Raw genomic sequence first — 18,895 nt, forward strand, 5'->3', positions numbered from 1 at the left:
ACCTTAACAAAGAAAGGTCAGCTGGACCAGGTGCCATGGACCAGGGAAACTTAGCAGGTGTTTCTTCCGCTTAAAGAGCCCCTCACCAGCCAGCCTGTCCTGAGGAACCACGACTTCAGCCTCCCCTTCTCCCTCCACACAGATGCATCCGAGACAGGGCTTTGGGCCATCATGTCCCAGGAGTTCGATAGGGAGTAGCACCTGGTCCTCTTCATATAAAGGAAATTGACCCCTGCTGAGAAGAACTACTCAGTAGTTGAATGAGAAACCCTGGCGATAAAGTGGGCTGTTGAGGAACTCCATTATTACCTGGCAGGGCGGGTAACTCGATGGTTACACAAATTCTCATTCCAGGTCTTTCACAGAGCCAGGAACCCTTCACAGAATCCGCTGGATGAACGGAAGCCTCGTTCTGACTGCAGCTTGCCAGCTACTCTCCTGGTTCGTCTCCAAGACCGCCACCCCCTCCAGCGCCTGCCCGTCACCTATCTCTTCCAGCACTGAAGCCTGCAGAGCCAGTGCATTTGGAAAATATGACTGATAATGCAAAAAATATTTTCTTATTTAAGGATAGTGGTCATAGGAAGTCATTAATTATCACAGAATTGTTTGACTACTTTTTTGAAACCTAATGATAACTGAAATCACCTAAACAACCCTGATCAAAACATTACATATCCTTAAATGTTTGGCCACATTATAAATACACAGGTTGGCACATAAAGGTTTAAATGACTATTAAAGGGAAGCTTCCACACCTGTGACTTATTAATGTGCTTGCAAAGCACATTCTTATTCTCTTGCATACTTATTATTCTTCTGATTATTATTATTCTGCTTCTTCTTCCGGACACTTTTTCGGCACGTAACTTGTCCCGCATCTTTTGTCCTAGACCCATAAATGAGGTGTCAAATCGACCGGCTCATTGAGGAGAGGTGTGCTATGGATTTTATAAGCAATCAGAATTCCAGAATTCCCAGTATGGAAGCTCAAACGGGTGTTTTTTCCCCATAGACTTGAATGGGGAATCTCTCTGTAGATGTGCTAACATCCAAAAGAGGGCAGCAGACACCAGTGAATTTGTGTAAAGGTCTTTAAAGCTTGTTGCTGTATTTCACAGTGAGATTCAGTTTCATTTCATATATATATATATATTGTGGGATCGCCCCCTATTTTCATGATTTTCGTTTGATTCGTTAGGCCCTGGACTACAAATCTGACGGCTCAGTGTAGTTTTTTAAGCCTCCTAGGACAAGTGAGAGCCGAAAACAAAGGACGGAAGTGCTGTGTGTTTCGGTGAGAAACACGTTTTGGATTAAAGCGTTTTGGATTAAAAGGCTTACATATTCCAGTTCCTTAGACTCTTGGGGATTTTTTACAAGCATTTGTTTTGGAAAGTATTACCCCAGTGAAGAAAGGTATGCGCCGCCTATTTCCGGTGACTATCAAATTGGATTAAATTAGTATGATGGCTATAAATCATATTATGCTTTGTGTGTGGGCTTAATAAAATCCCGAGAGGCTAAGCTTTCAAACAATATAACATTCAACTGTATTTAGATTACAAATTTACAATTGTATTTAGAGGTTTAATGCTTAAAACTAGTAATGGCATGCCTTGGACAGCACAGCGGTCACATATGTTGTTGTTTCTGCCTTTTGTATAACTTTTTGTTGTTGTCAACTATCAGTGTAGTTTTTATCATTTTTTATTTCACTTTAAACTAATGTCCTTTTAAGAACAGCAACGGCTCTTCTAAGAGCCACCCATTAATTAAAATTAAGCGCATTTTTTCTTTGTCTCCTCACATTACATAATTATTTTTTAAACATATGACACATATATCACAAAGAATGATAAGAATGACTTTAATATAATAAAGCTTGGGTACTGTTAGACGCGCCATTCTTCACATTAGTGAATTAATACATAAAACCGCAAAGTCTTTCTCGTGTTCCTGGATGGCTTAGTGGATAGCGAATCTGTTTAGCATGCAGAGATTCGGAGTTTGAATCCACCCTCGGACAGTTTTTTTTTTCTAAAACTTTATAATAAAGGTTCATTAGTTGACATTAGTTACCACATTACTTAACATGAACTAATAATGAACTGCACTTCTACAGCATTTATTCATTTTGTTCATGTTATTAGCATCGTGTTAACATTACTTAATATACTGTGAACTAACATGAACAAAGAATAAACTTTAACAAAGATTACTGAATACAATAATTTATTGCTCATTGTTAGTAAATGTTAGTTAATACATTACATTTGAACTAATGATCCTTATTGTAACGTGATTATATTTTTTCCTAGTAAAATCACTGATTGATGCTTTAGTTCAAGATCTTCATGGCGCTTGTTTCAGGAAAAGATAAATGGATTTTCAGGTGTGCTCTTTTGTTGCAGGTGAGAAACTAGTCTGCAAATATAACCATAGTAACTGTGCAGCCATACCCTAGCAACCATGTAGTGCACCTTACAAACCATATTGCAATATAAAGAAGCCATATCTCAGTTACACAACATAAAACATTCAGCACGATGAGGGGAACTGACGTCACGTGTAGCCCCGCCCCAAAATAAGCGAAATCAAAAATTTAGCACAACATGGACATGTCATATATCAAAACACTCAGCACGAAGAGGGGAACTGACGTCACGTGCAAGCACATTCACATTTTCTTTAGGAAATGTACCAGTAATGTGTCTGTCTGTGTTTTCCCCTTGTTTCTGTCTGCCGTCTCTCCCTGATGTTAATTGTTGACCCCGCCCACCTATCTGTTACCATGGACACTAATTACATTCATTCTCTTCCCCAGGTGTTTTGTCTTAGTCCTTGTCTGTCTCCGTTTTGTGATTGGTTCTCGTTCACCATATATACTCTGTCTGTTCACTTCAATGTTGTTGGTCGTTGTTGGTGTGTGCATGTCCGTGTTCCCGTTTCCTGTTTGTTCCGCGTTGCCTGCCTGTTTGTTTGTGTTTTGTTTATTAAAAACCTTAAACTGCGTTTGGATCCTCACCCGCTTTTGTTTCACCGTGTCACTTCGTGACAGAACGACCAACCCCACATGGATCCAGCAGAAATCCTGTTTTGCCTACGTCAGGAGGACGCCCCAGTTGAGGAGTATACGGAGGTATTCGTGGACCTATGCAATGAGGTCAACTTTGGGGAGAAGGCCCTAAAAGACATTTTTAAGCATGGACTAAGGGATATACTGCGGTATCTGATGCCGTCTACCCGGGAGATCAAAACATTCTCAGAGTTCGTCAACCTGGCATTGCTCCTGGACGGGTCCACGCTAACCTTGAGCACTGTAGAGACGGAAGCCGGCCGTAAGTATTTTTTGGGGGGGGCAGCAAGCATCGGGATCCGTGGGCCACAGAGTGGAATCAGCCACGGATGCCCGAATGCTCCACAGTGCCTCCGCCCAGACCAGTCCCGTGCACATCCGTGATTGAGCCAGTTCCCATGGCTACCGTACCGGCGAGCTCGGCTGAGGTCCGTGCTAACCGGCTGGTCTCCAAACTGGCGGATACCCCGATGAGGTCGGCTCGGGCGGCCGGCATCCCTAAGCCGCCAGCTGGACCAGCCGGGTTGCCGGAACCAGCCGGGTCGCCGGAACCGACCGGGTCGACGGAACCTGCCGTACCGACCGGGTCGACGGAACCGACCGGGTCGACGGAACCTGCCGAACCGACTGGGTCGACGGAACCGACCGGGTCGAAGGAACCTGCCGAACCGTCCGGGTCGACGGAATCGACCAGGTCGATGGAACCTGCCGAACCTGCCGAGCCGACCGGGTCGACGGAACCGACCGGGTCGATGGAACCTTCCGTACCGACCGGGTCGACGGAACCGACCGGGTCGACGGAACCTGCCGAACCGACTGGGTCGACGGAACCGACCGGGTCGATGGAACCTGCCGAGCCGACCGGGTCGACGGAACCGACCGGGTCGACGGAACCTGCCGAACCGACCGGGTCGACGGAACCTGCAGGGTCGACAGAACCTGCCGAACCGACCGGGTCGACGGAACCTGCAGGGTCGACAGAACCTGCCGAACCGACCGGGTCGACGGAACCGACCGGGTCGACGGAACCTGCCGAACCGACCGGGTCGGCGGAACCTACCGAACCGACCGAGTCGACGGAACCTGCCGAACCGACCGGGTCGACGGAACCGGCCGAGCTGACGGAACCAGCCGAATCGGCCGGGTCGACCGAAATGACTGAGTCAGAGGACGCGGTCGACATCATGACACCCAAACTACCTGAACTCTCTGCCTGGCCTGAACCTATGCATGTTTCTGTTTTCCTGTGTTTTGTTTGCTGGACGTGCCAGCCCTTCTACCTCCTGTCCCTGTTCATAGGCCCAAAGCACCACCCTGGCTGCCAACTCCGTTCCGGTCTCTGGCTCCGCCTCCAGCACCACCCTGGTCCCCGGTCCTGCTCTGGTCTCTGGCTCCGCCTCCAGCACCACCCTGGTCGCCGGTCCTGCTCTGGTCTCTGGCTCCGCCTCCAGCACCACCCTGGTCTCTGGTCCTGCTCTGGCCTCCGGCTCCGCCTCCAGCACCACCCTGGTCCCCGGTCCTGCTCTGGTCTCTGGCTCCGCCTCCAGCACCACCCTGGTCTCCGGTCCTGCTCTGGTCTCTGGCTCTGCCTCCGGCACCACCCTGGCCTCCTGCTCTGCCGGCGCCGCCCTGGCCTCCTGCTCTGCCGGCGCCGCCCTGGCCTCCGGCTCTGCCGGCGCCGCCCTGGCCTCCGGCTCTGCCGGCGCCGCCCCGGCCTCCGGCTCGGCTGGCGCCGCCCCGGCCTCCTGCTCGGCGGGCGCCACCACTACACGAACCCGACCCGCCCTCCCACCCTGGTTGCGCCTTCGCTCCACCCGCCTGAACTGGGTTTTGTGGACTTGGGAGCGTCTGGAAGCCGCTCGTAGGGGGGGGGCTCTGTAATGTGTCTGTCTGTGTTTTCCCCTTGTTTCTGTCTGCCGTCTCTCCCTGATGTTAATTGTTGACCCCGCCCACCTATCTGTTACCATGGACACTAATTACATTCATTCTCTTCCCCAGGTGTTTTGTCTTAGTCCTTGTCTGTCTCCGTTTTGTGATTGGTTCTCGTTCACCATATATACTCTGTCTGTTCACTTCAATGTTGATGGTCGTTGTTGGTGTGTGCATGTCCGTGTTCCCGTTTCCTGTTTGTTCCGCGTTGCCTGCCTGTTTGTTTGTGTTTTGTTTATTAAAAACCTTAAACTGCGTTTGGATCCTCACCCGCTTTTGTTTCACCGTGTCACTTCGTGACAGTACCGTTCTAGTTGTAATTGTAATTAGTGTCTGTGCATAAATAGTCAGTGAGTTTCTCGGCTCATGAGGTGATGACTCACTGACTTGGCTGGATACTGCACCATGGGGAAGACAAAAGAACTAAGTTCAACTACCTTATTACTAATTATTAATCATTATAATAATTATTAATAGGGAATTTGAACTTTATAAAGGAGGAAAATGATATAAAGAGATTGCAACACTTAATAATGCCAGTCAGTATTGTTCAAACTCAGATAAAGAGGGAGAAAATAGGTGACAACCCACAAACAACTTCGAGAGAAATACAGGCTCTGGGAAAAGTTGTGTTGTTGTTTTAAGGAGCACAATAAGGAGGTACTTGAAAACAAATGACCAGCATGGTCAAGTTGCCAGGAGAAATTGCAGTTACTGCACCCATGCCACAAAAAGACCCACCTTCAGTTTGCCAGATAGCACCTAGACAAGCCTCACAGCTTCTGGAGCAGAGACATTTCAAGTGATGAGACTAAAAATGAAACTTTCTAGTCACAACCACATACGATTTTGTTTGGAAAGGCATCAACAAGGCCTACGGTGAAAAGTACTGGATGCATTTTGCCAAGAAGAATGGGCAGCTATAACATATACCATACCATATTAGAGAATTAAGGACCTCATGCACATTTATAAGATAAGATAAGATAAGATGAGATAAGATATACCTTCATTCGTCCCACATTGGGGAAATTTCTCTGTTAAAGCAGCAAAGAGACAGAAATGCAAATATTGTATATAAAAGAATAGAGACATAATATAATATACAGTATATACACAATACAATGTATAAATACACAGAGGAAAAAAGAGACCACGAGTAAATAGTTACGCTAACAGACATATTGCACACAGGAAATATTTCACGTTTTTTAAATTTTCTGTTATTGCACGTGATGTTTTAAATACTTTGTTATTGTTATTATTACAATTAGACAGTAATCCAGTGTGTAATTATGGTGACTGGTTCACTGGGAGCAGCTTTGATTGTAAAGTCTAATAGCTACAGGGAGAAAAGACCATCTGTATCGTTTATTCAGACACTTAGGATGATAGTTTTGCTGGCCTTCCTGATCAGCTTGACCAGTCTCTTCCTCTTTGCAGTAGAGATGCTGCTGCACCAGCATACCACACCATAGAATATGGCAGAGTCAAAACTGTAGAATATGATGGAGTCAAAAAGGTCTTCAGTAACTCTCCCTGCACTCCAAAAGACCTTAGTCTCTTCAGCAGAAAGAGTCTGCTCTGCCCTTTCCTATAGATTGCCACAGAATTGTCTGTCAAGTCCAGTTTGCTGTTCAGGTGAACAACCAGGTATTTGTAAGAGTCCACTCTCACAATGTCCTTTCCCTGAATGATCACTAGGGTAATGAAGTTTGTTTGTGCCTACGGAAATCCACCACCAGTTTGTTTTCCACACATTTTAGCTCTAGGCAGCTCTGTTGGCCCCAGTCCACAGAGTTCTGGATCAGTCCTCTGTACTCCCTGTCATCATCGTCTGTGATCAGACCGACGATGGCAGAGTCATCAGAGAACTTCTGCAGGTAACAGGTTGTTGAGCTGAACATGAAGTCTGCAGTGTATACAGTGAAGAGGAATGGGGCCAGAACCGTTCCCTGTGGGGCTCCAGTGTTGCAGACAACCATGTCAGACTCCCAGTCAAGAGTCCTTACATACTGTGGTTGGTCTGTGAAGTAGTCTAATATCCAGGCAGACAGACGATGGTCCACTCCCATGCACACCATCTTATCACTCGGGAGCACAGGTTGGATGGCGTTAAAAGCACTAGCGAAGTCAAAAAACATGACTCACTGTGCTCCCAGCCTTTTTAAGGTGTGAAATAGCCCAATTTAGGAAGAAGATGACAGCATCTTCTACTCCAATGCCAGGTTGGTAAGCAAACTGAAGTGGATCCATTGATTTGCTCACCAGAGTTTGGAGATGAGTGTCCATCAATGTCTTCATCAGATGTGAGGTCAGTGCTACTGGTCAGTAGTCCCCAAAGTCTTTTGGGCACGACGTCTTTGATACAGGCACCATGCAGGATTTTTTCCATAGCTGTGGCACCTTCCCCAGCATTATGTTCAGGTCAAACATTTACAGCAATATGCCACACAGCTGGTCTGCCCAGGTCTTAAGGAGCCTGAAGCTGATGCCGTCTGGATCTGCAGCCTTCCTCTCTCTGATCTTCCTGAGCTCCATTCTCACCTGAGCGTCTGTAAGGGGAAGTGTGTATTGGTTGGAGTGGCGGCTGGCGGGATTTGTCTGGGGGATTGGGGGGAGGGGTGTTAGTGGATTCTAGATCATCCACCCACTTCTGTAATAACTTCTGGTTATTACAAATGACTGCATGCCATCATTGATGCTAAAGGGGTAATACACGATATTAAGAACTAAAGGTATGCAAACTTCTAAACAGGAATTATTTCCTTATTTTCCTTTTTGTTATGTTTTGTTGGAAGATTGTGAAATTATGTTATGCCTTTCATATTAACTTGAGTTCTATAAACAAATTATATATCTATATATATATATATATATATATATATATATATATATATATATATATATATATATATATATATATATATATATATATCCATTGACACTCCCTCTGGGCTGATGACATAACCCAGGATGGAGGTGGTACACTGGTGAGAATTTCTACCTCTTCTTGTATGGCTGATGTTGAAAGCTAACTGTGGCAGACACTGGCAGTAAACCAAGACATCATCTAATTAAGCCACAAAAAATTTCCCCAGCATGTCCCAAGCACATCATTAATCAGGCATTTGGTTCAGCCAATATGGCTTGACACTATACTCGTAGTGGCTGATAGCTGTGTTGAATGCCATTTGCCACTAATTTCCTTTGTGGATGTGGATCAGGCTAAAGGTGCTACAGAGGTCAAGTTTAGTGATAAACTTTTCCATTCCAACTTTTCTATTCAAGGGCCACAGGAACAATGCTAGTAAATGCATGATCAGAGGACACAACACACCTGCTAATGCGAAAAAAGTGAAGGATATTTTCTCTTGTCATTCCATTTTATTACACATAATTTAATTTATGAACTTATTTGTTTTGTTTATACGTATTGATCACTTGGGTTGTTACTGACATCTGGTGAAAATTTAATGTCAACAGCACCTTTACAAATATATTTACTAAGAAAAATGCTGATGTGTTTAATACTTATATTACCCACTGTACATTTCATGCGTTTTCCACTTTTCAAGCTTTGTTACATCATTTTGTCCAGTCTTTGTCCAATCACATTTCAGGGCACATGGCATTCGTTGCACAAGTTTTTTGACTTGTAACTTTTCTATTCTTGCCTTTGCAAGTTTTTGTTATCTCCAAAGAGGTCCAGTTTTCCTTTCCTAGCCTTTGCATTGGATGATAGTTTCTGTACATTGCGAAGCCCACAGCTTGGCTATACCTTTTTCTTTTCACTCTGAATTTAATGAAGCTTCATAAGTAGGCCTGCTAAGTGCACTGTGAAACCTTTTAAAAATTGATGTTTTTTTTTACATGCATCTTATCATAATAAATGTGTTTATTCTGATTGTTTTTACTTTATTTCATGCATGTCCTCTCTTCCTTTTGGCCTAAAAATGAGACCATTGCTTCCTTAATGGTTTTAGGATTTTTCCACTGAATGTCTGAGGGGCTTATACTGTAGCTGAGGGGCTTATACTGTAGCTTTTGTTCAAAAATGTTCTACTTCTTTCGTTTATAGCATTTTTTTTCTACTTGTTTCGTTCAGATCAATTTCTGTTGCAAACCAATAACACACAAAGCTCTTATCTTACAAGTATTAGAATCCAAACAGCTCCAGAAGTGTTAAGCTGTCGGTAAATGTGCCGCACAGACTTCACTTTTACACACACACATGAACATGATAGAGACAATGTTTTTGCTGATCTGGTACATGCTCAGCAACACATCTCTTCACAGAAAACTGTGTAAGAAAAATGAAAGTTGCAAAAAACAATTTGCAATCAATATTAAAGAAAAAATGTTTGTTTTGTGACCTTGGATGCATAGTCTTGGTGAAAAGAAGCCTTCCCAGTGGGAAAAGCACATGCAAAGAGTGTATTAAAAATCATGGCAAATGAAATCATTCCTTTGATGGGGACACCTCCCAAAATATTTAGTGATAATGGTCCCATTTCAGCAATAGCATCTTAGACAGTTTGTGAAAGTGACTTGGTATAGATATGAGAATACATATCACTGAAGAACAAATGGTATGCAAAAAACTAAACTTGTGCTCCACAGCAGAAAAGGCAGTACATCTCACAGGGGGAGAACTGGTAGAAATGGATGGACATTCGACCTGGGTACGAGAGATTGTTTGCCATCATTGATGAAAAGATTACAGCAGATATGTGAATTACCTTAACATTTGTCCTTATACTGTACATTTTGGAATTAAAAAGTGACACTTTAAACTTTATATTGAAACATGGATTATACAATTTTTATACAATTTTATTCTCACATGGCATCTCTTTCTGCATGAATTAGTTATTTCTTTACTTTTAAATTAGTAATTTAATGTAGTCATGTCAAAAAAATCTAGAATAGAGCTTTGACATATCTGACCAGCTAGTTTCCTTTATTAGTTCCTGTACATGTACAGCAATATGCCACACAGCTGCAGTCTTCTTCACTTTGATCTTCCTGAGCTCCATTTCTCACCTGAGCGTCTGTAAGGGGAAGTGTGTATTGGTTGGAGTGGCGGCTGGCGGGATTTGTCTGGGGGATTGGGGGGAGGGGTGTTAGTGGATTCTAGATCATTCACCCACTTTTGTAATAACTTCTGGTTATTACAAATGACTGCATGCCATCATTGATGCTAAAGGGGGTAATAAGAACTAAAGGTATGCAAACTTCTGAACAGGAATTATTTCCTTATTTTCCTTTTTGTTATGTTTTGTTGGACGATTGTGCAATTCTGTTATGCCTTTCATATTAACTTGAGTCCTATAAAAAATTATATATATATATATATATATATATATATATATATATATATATATACATATATATATATATATACATATATATGTGTGTGTGTGTATATACACACACACACACACACACACACACACACACACACACACACACACACACACACACACACACACACACACACACGTACACATATGACAGTTAAACAGTTATGCTCATATAAACTTTGCAAAAAACAGTTGTGTAAAAGAGTGTTTGAAAGAATGCTTTGTATGCAGAAATAGTAAGATCTGTGACATGTATCCCCATGTCTGTTTTACACAGTACATGTTTTTGCATATGTCTTGTAAGTTATATTTACAAAAAGGAAAGAAAAAAGCAGAGGCAGCGATATTTCCCTATAAATGCCACTCCTCTGCAATGTGTACAGCTCAACTGCGCCTTTACAAACATCTGCTATCTTAAACTCTGTAAGAAGACGGAAAGAGAGACATCGTTGTGAAACGTAAGTTTTTGTGCACATAAACCATTTGATTGACATGTCTAAAATGGTTATTATTTAGTTATACTTTAATGAATATATAGCCCTAGGTCAGTCAATTTGAATGAAATCTGAAATATTATATAGGAAGAGAGAGGGACAGAGAATGTTGAATTGAGCAAGAGATTTAATTATTAACTCTCGTAATTATTTACCAAGTTCTCTGTATTCCAAAAGTAAAAACACATCATTATGACATTATGACACATTATTATGACATTTTTACAGTGAAAACAAAATACTGCATTTTTAAAACTGGATTTGATTATTCATTATCCAATTTTATTACAATCTAATACCAGTCTCAAATTCAGTGAAATTGTTTCTACATTACATTAAATGTCTCTACGGCTGCTCTTTCAGCATCTGGGTGGAAGCTGAGTGAGGAGCATTTTTCTGCTGCTTGTGGGCAGTAGTGTGGGTGCTGCTGTCACATTCTATAGAAACAAATCTGCTTGCCAAAGTTTATCTTAACACTGCCATGTTGAAATTTTACCTGTTTTATATTGCTTTTTGTATTACAGTTTTCCCCTTTATATGATAATGAAATATAATTATATATTTTAAAATTAAGAGAAAGTAATTTGAAAGCCTTATTGAGCTAGGAAATATGTTGCTCCACTGTCACTCTTTCATTAAAAATCAGTGAAATAACAAATTGTCACTTTTAAATATATATATATATATATATATATATATATATATATATATATATATATATATATATATATATATATATATATATAATTTTACAGCCTTGATCACATTTAACAGTTTTGTGCATTGATCTTCTCTTTTGTTTCTTCTCATTTTCTGGCCTTTCTCTTGCAGCAGTCATGGATTCCAGATGCATGGAAATAGCTGCCTTGGGAAGACCTCTGTATCCTGGCATGTTGTATGATTACCGGAACGACTCCTTTATTCCAGGTGCAGTTTACATAATCATCATTTAATTGCCTATATGCAGACTAAAGACAGTGGTCAATAATAATAAGTGGTTTAAAAATGTAAACCTCATGACCTTATGAATTTTATAAGCACATAAAAGACAAATGATTATTGGAAAATGATTAAATAATAAAAGCATAACATTAGAATTGGAAAAAGTATAGCCATACAGACCTGTGCAGACCAGCTTTGCGGCATATTGCTGTACATGATTGACCTGAGCCTGAAGCTGGGGGAAGGTGCATCAGCTATGGAAAACATGTTATAACGCAATTTGTTATGCGTTATGTTAAAGGAACAGAAAGGTGGTATGATGGAGCCTGATCCTGATGATGATGATCAAGTAACATTTATCACTCCAAAATTGCTTATATTATACCAAAATGGTTTTACTGTTCTAAAAAGTTAGGATTTTTAATTATTAACTTATTGACATGAATTTACATCACATTTTAACACGTAATCAACAATTTCCTACTTCTTGTATTTGTTTGAGAAACAGATGTCTCATCTAATCAACATCAAAAATTCCATTCTTGAAAAATTTTACCTGCCTTTTCCAGTTTGTCTGAATTGTCATTGTGTTTTCTGTTCTTTTGTAATGTCTGCAATACATGTAGAGATGCTAGTTTAAGAAAAAATTTAAGAGGTCTAAATTTTTTCAGAGCTGTACATTTTGTCATTAGAAATATTTGATAAATAAAAAATATTTGTAAAACAGTTGTTAATTATCATCAATTTCCTGTTTCAGGTGTGACTTTATGGGATAAAATTGCATTGAGAGATGACATTGATGTTCATAAAAAGCCTAAATCACATCTGAAATTTGCAGCCTCTGATAGTCTCAGTGATAAGGCAAACCTCCTAGACATAAGTGCTTCCCTTAAAGCCAGTTTCCTAAGTGGAGTGGTGGAGGTTGGAGGATCGGCCAAGTACCTGCAAGATACCAGATCTTCAGCACGTCAGTGCAGAGTTACTATGCAGTACAGCCAGACGACAACATTTGAACAGCTCACTAAGAAAGATCTCAGTAATATCACCTACCCACAAGTATTTGACCAGAAAACTGCCACTCATGTAGTTACAGCTGTACTGTATGGAGCTCAGGTTTTCATGGTGTTTGATTATACAAGTGCAGAAAATGAGAACAAAAAGGAAATTGAAAGAAACCTTCATGCAGTGGTCAAGAAGATCCCTACTATTTCCACTGAGGGTCAAGCATCCCTTAACATGACTGAAGATGAAAAAAAAATGTCTGAGAATATTAGTGTCACATTATATGGTGACATTAAACTTGAAGAAAACCCCACCACATACAATGAGGCTCTGGATGCGTACAAGAAGATGCCTGATCTGATGAAGCAACAAGGTAAGGGTGTACCTCTGACAGTGTGGCTGTATCCTCTCAATCTTTTGGATGATAGGGCAGCAAAGTTGGTGAGTGAAATCAATTTAAACCAGGCGTGTAAAACAGAACATTTGCTGGAGGAACTCAATGAAATGGAGAGAATATGCAATGATTTGATCAAAAGACCCATAACAGATGATTTCCCTGATCTAAAAGACAAGTTGGAAAAGTTTCAGGTATTACACAGAAATTATACAAATTCAATCCAGAAGGCACTATGCAGTGTTCTGCCAGCTATTCGTGATGGGACACACAAGGACAAGGCACTGGGGGACATCTTGAGCATCCATGACACATCACCCTTCAATGTAAGCATCATTAACAAATGGTTAGATGACATTACAACTGAATTAAATATTCTGATCTCCTATACAGCTGGGTTAAAGGACCTCAAAGTTGTGAAATCATCAGGGTCATTAAATTCCATCTGTTTTCATCCTGATGTTGATGTGGTGGTATGTTTGACATTTACGTCTCTAAAGTATGATGACTCCTACCTAGCAGCTCTACAGGACTTTGAGAACTCTAAAGCATTTAAACTGCTGGTGCAGACAAGTGAGAGAGTTTCCATTCTCCAAGCAGCACAGCCTTGGTTCACTTCTCCTGACATTTCTGCAAGGATGAGGCAGAATCTTTCTCTCTTTACCTCATTTTTAAAGGCCAATAAAAATGCAAAAAGAATCAAATTCATCATTGCCTCCATATCAGATCCCAGCAATCCAGGATCCTCAATCCAACTTTATCAGAATGGTTCTCTGACAGATCCTAAGTTCAAGCCTGTATCCAAACCTCCCAAACCTGAAGTGGAGACCAGTTATGGGAAAGTTACCCTGAAGCTTTCAAAATCCCCAACTGGAGAGACTGTACACTTCAGAGTTGAGTACAGGATGACACCTTCAAATGATTCAGCAGCTTATGATGAGGAATGGACAGTCATAGACACATCAAATGCACAGAACACCTTCACATTGACTGGACTAAAGCCAACAGAACAATACTGGTTCAGATACAGAGCTGTTAGTGATGTGGGAGTGAGTGAAGCCAGCGACTCTGTCCCCTTCACCATTCAAGGGAAGCTCACTGTCACAGTAGACCAATGGGTCAGTTATGATATATATAAATTTTTCATCATGCATATTTACGAGTTTAATTTGATTTTTAATAGCTGTAATGTAAAATATTACTTAAAAAAATCTAGAATGTTTTTTCTTTTAAATCTGAAATGGAAATTAATTTTTAATTATTTGTATTAAAATGCAGATCAATTTAATCAGACTGTCCTAATATACAAATATGGAAAAAGAAAAAAAAGAAAAAGAAACAAATGGTTAATATTTGTGTGCAATATGTAAACATTTATTTTCATGTATTTATTTTGCACAAAATGTCTTTTGCCACAGAACTTCTCCATGCCTTCTCTCATTACTGAACTCAGGAATAAATTAATGACCCCTATCGGCATGTCACGATGGTCTCCATCTACTATCAATTCAGAGGTTACAAATATTGTCAACAATCCTGTGAGTAACAGCAGTTCAAAACAAAACCCTTAAATTACATAAATTTTATTTTTTTAAAGACTTTTTAAAGACATTTTTACTTAAATAAATACACAAAAGTCTTAAAAAATGAACATTGTGTATGATTATATATATATATATATATATATATATATATATATATATATATATATATATATATATATATATATTATGTTTGATTTCTATAAAAACATTTATCCCCTATCCATTTATACAATATGCTTACACTCCACAGACAATTCTTTACACTGAGAAAATCCCTGGAGGGCTGAGAGAAGGACAGGCTTTGTACTTCCAAGGGGTTGTTTTTTCAGACGGTCAATCGTATGTATCCACTTTATTTATCCACTAATTAATTTTAGTACCAGAAACACTAATACATTATTAAATGTAGATTTTATGCATTCAATACATTTACAGCAGACACCCTTATCCAGAGCAATTTACATTTATTTATTTATTTATTTATTTATTTACAAATATAACTGAGGGTTTAGGGCCTTGATCAAGGGCCCAGCAGCAGTAGCTTGGTGGACCTTTTATTCAAATTCATAACCTTCCATTCATTAGGCCTTATTTGCATTACTTTAATTTGACATGGATTTTTTACTTTTTACAAACAGGTTTGCATTGGATTTTCAAACCAATGAGGGAGACATCGCTCTTCACTTTAGGCCCTGGTTTAATGCACATATTTGCTGTAACAGTTATGTAAATATGAAGTGGCAGGATGAAGAACTTAAACAGATAAAAATTTCCGAAGGATCAGCATTTGACATTTTTGTGGTGATCAAAACAGCAGGCTATGAGGTATGGGAATTAAAAGAATAAGAGAATGCACATAATGTGAATGTGTTTAAAAGAATTACCTACAGTGTCTGTTCTTTCCAGGTGTATATAAATGGGCAGAAGTCTTTCCTGTTCAATCATCGCATACCAATGGCCAATGTGAATAAAATTAATATTTATGGAGATGTCAAAATGAACACTGTTGGTACTGTTGCAGTAAGTTGGATGAATAGTTTTATTAGTATGTTTTAGATAATTTGTTTTTAAAGTTCCTTTATTTCCATTAGGACCTTCATTTTACACACAACAGGACAAAAAATATTTCACCCCTTTCACTGACAAACTTAATTAAATTTGTTAAATATAAGTAAACACACTCAGAAAGGTTGGAACAGAGGCATGTTTAGACATGGTTATACATTTCTTTAAATTACACTTTTTAGAAGTTTTATTTTTATTTTTAGTGCTTTGTTTGATTTTAGTTGAGGTACATTTCTGTGATTGACCTCTTACTCACGTTTAGCCATTTTTACAATCCTCTTGCCTTGATAACATTCAGATTCTTGTATATTTGCTATGATAGTTTTTTTGTCGTGAATAAGGAATAAACAGGTTTCAAAAGTATTCTTCATCCGTTGGTTTGAATTTGTGTACCTCTGCTCTCTCCAGAACTGGAGCCAATCTACTTTTGGTAAGGAACTAAACACTGGCATCTCACGCACCAAGCTTTCAGACATCCAGTCTGATGTCCCACATCCAGTCTGCAACCCTGTGAGTAACATCATTTAATTTCAGAATGAATGAACAAGCCAAAAGATTGTATTTTTTTAATCATTATCACATGATTAGTGATTTATCATTATAACATGAATGACTCTTAACCACAACAGAGCAAGCAATATTTGGGATCAATCCCTGGAGGTTTGAGACCTGGTCTGGCTTTGTTCTTACAAGGGGTTGTTCCATCAGATTTTGAAAGGTATGTTAAATGCATATTCATTTCATGACTTTTTGAATGAAAGGCAATATAGAATAGATTAGTTTGACATTTCTCAAGAGAATCTGGTACAGTCAGTAATAAATAATAAATAATAAATGTTAAAACAATTTCTTTCAGCTTTGAAATAAATTTTAAGACCGGCCTGTCTGACAGAGATGACATCGCTTTTTGCTTCAACCCTCGTATATCCCGTGTGGTCTTTAATAGCCGCAGGAATTGGACATGGGACAAGAATCGGGTGGAGACACCAGGAAGCCCATTTGTCTGTGGAGCAGCTTTTGAGATCATCATGGTCATTAACCCAGAATGCTATGAGGTGTGATATTATGGGGAAAAGAAATGAGAATGTAAATACTTTAATAATTGGTTTTAATAAGCTTGCGCTTTTTTTGTTCAGGTGATGGTGAATGGCCAGGTGTCCTACACGTTCAAGCACCGTATACCGGTGGACAAAGTGACTACACTCAACATTTGGGGAGACGTCTTCATGAACAGCTTTGCCATTACTGAAGTAGGTCATATCTATTATTTTTTAATAGTTACAGGGTCTTTAATAAATAGGGTATGGACAGGATAAAACTAAAAAAGGAACCTCAGAATAGTGTGGACTCAGTAAAGGCTTAGTAATATCAGTGATTAACCATGTGATATGTTTAGCTACATCCAGCCTGCATCAGGAATGTTAAGAGATGCTTTCTTTTATTAATAGGTGGATGATGTGAAACTGAAAGTAGCCGTCACCAATCCTGCCAATATTTGAGACTTTGCATCTGCTCCATAATCACTGCCTGTTTTTTTGTTTGTTATATTCTGTATACAGTATCAAAAGTACATCACATTTTATGTACATGGTTTGTCGATTTTATTAATCAGACTTTTTTCCCTATTGAGCATTCTTAACTTACTTTTCTTGCTTATTATTGTTAGAAACAATTGCTATAAATTCTTGGGGCAAGTTGTGGCCTAATGGTTAGAGAGTCTGACTTGTAATCCTAATGTTGTGGGTTTGAGTCTCGGGCCGGCCACGACGGAGATGCCCTTGAGCAAGGCACCGAACCCACCGACTGGTCCCTGGGCGCCGCAGCATAAATGGCTGCCCACTGCTCCGGGTGTGTGTATGGGACAAATTCTGAGTATGGGTCACCGTACTTAGCCGTATGTCACGTCACTTTAGTTACAGTAATGATACGGGTCATTTGTATTAGCTGTCTATATAAAGACATCTTTGAAGCATTATTTAGCATTAGAGAAATTAGTCCATGGCTACACACTAAATTCGAAGGATTTCTGTTTCAAATGATGAGATTTGTACTCGGTCAAAAGACATATCCTTTTAGATAGATCTATTTTACAATAACAGAGCCTATAAACATAAGTTCATTGAAATAGAGGTTTGAGAATTAGATATTAGAACAAAGCAATAGTTTATTAGTTAATTGTTCTTATAATAATAATAATAATAATAATAATAATAATAATAATAATAATAATCCCTCCATTCTAACACCAAATACAAGGTCGAAGTGGACAGTTTCTTATTTAAGTTGTCGGTACCTCTTTAAATACTGGTGTAATTCATTATTTCACCTGTAGAGAGCGCTCATTGTTCATTTTTAAAAGTATGTTCCACGTGCAGTATTGTAAAGAATTACTGTACTGACTAATTATACATCTTAATCAAATGTATTATGTGTTTTATGCCTTGCTTGCTTTGTTATAACAAATTGAGAAACTATTTACTTCATTAAAGCATTTCAACAATGTACTGATTATAAGTATAACAATTCTAATCACCACTGCACAATTCTAATCACCACTGCACTAGACTAATGTGTAGCTCTGTTGTGCATTTAGAAAATCATGACATGATTTAAGTAACAGGGGCAAAATAATCAGCATGTGCCTTGATTATTTGTTTTTTTCTTTATTGTATGGCTCAAAATAAATAAATCATGTGTCAAATGAAAACTGATTTATTGCTTCTTCCTTAAAAGGTATCATAAAATATCATATAAAATGAGTAGAGTCCAAATGAACAGAGAGGTGATCACACAAATTCATTGGCTACATTAGGTTTACATGTGTAAACAGCTATAAACGGTGTTATTTGTGACAAAATGAGCGATCACTTGTGGTATGTTGATCAGCCAAAAGTGTGAAAGTGTGTTTTAGGAATAAATGACATCATGACTGTCCAAATCTGCTGCTGCAGTGATTAGTTTCAGCCATAATCTAAAACACATAAATCACTTAATCTTAGTCTTCAGTTACTGAAAAATACATCATGGTGTGTTGTGATGGAAAATGACAGATGGAACTATTAAACGGTAAACATAAGATC

At 39.5% G+C, this 18,895-nt stretch overlaps 2 protein-coding genes across 3 annotated transcripts in view; one reads left to right on the forward strand and one right to left on the reverse strand.

The window, feature by feature from the left end:
- Positions 1 to 18,895, reverse strand: part of LOC113663839 — a 260,165-nt gene that overhangs the window by 151,993 nt on the left and 89,277 nt on the right. The window lies entirely within an intron of this gene.
- Positions 10,774 to 18,526, forward strand: LOC113663840 (neoverrucotoxin subunit beta-like). Of its 2 annotated transcripts, none has more exons than XM_027179275.2 (12): positions 10,774 to 10,832; positions 11,700 to 11,795; positions 12,568 to 14,324; positions 14,625 to 14,744; positions 15,001 to 15,089; positions 15,389 to 15,575; positions 15,657 to 15,770; positions 16,224 to 16,325; positions 16,445 to 16,533; positions 16,672 to 16,870; positions 16,952 to 17,065; positions 17,264 to 18,526. In XM_027179275.2, exons 2-12 carry the CDS (start codon positions 11,705 to 11,707, stop codon positions 17,312 to 17,314), a joined length of 2,913 nt encoding a protein of 970 aa, XP_027035076.2. In that variant the 5' UTR covers positions 10,774 to 10,832; positions 11,700 to 11,704; the 3' UTR covers positions 17,315 to 18,526. The 2 variants fall into 2 exon arrangements, with proteins under 2 accessions (XP_027035076.2, XP_027035077.2); XM_027179276.2 differs by having other exon boundaries at positions 10,818 to 10,832; positions 11,703 to 11,795.

Source organism: Tachysurus fulvidraco, chromosome 18, assembly GCF_022655615.1.
Source record: "Tachysurus fulvidraco isolate hzauxx_2018 chromosome 18, HZAU_PFXX_2.0, whole genome shotgun sequence".
Classification (NCBI taxonomy): domain Eukaryota; kingdom Metazoa; phylum Chordata; class Actinopteri; order Siluriformes; family Bagridae; genus Tachysurus; species Tachysurus fulvidraco.

Excerpts from the sequence above, each read along its gene's own strand:
- LOC113663840 (XM_027179275.2), top strand. The coding sequence starts at position 11,705 with ATGGATTCCAGATGCATGGAAATAGCTGCCTTGGGAAGACCTCTGTAT. Across the intron at positions 14,325-14,624 it reads CTGTCACAGTAGACCAATGG|AACTTCTCCATGCCTTCTCT; the intron begins GTCAGTTATGAT and ends CTTTTGCCACAG. Across the intron at positions 15,090-15,388 it reads GTTTTTTCAGACGGTCAATC|GTTTGCATTGGATTTTCAAA; the intron begins GTATGTATCCAC and ends TTTTACAAACAG.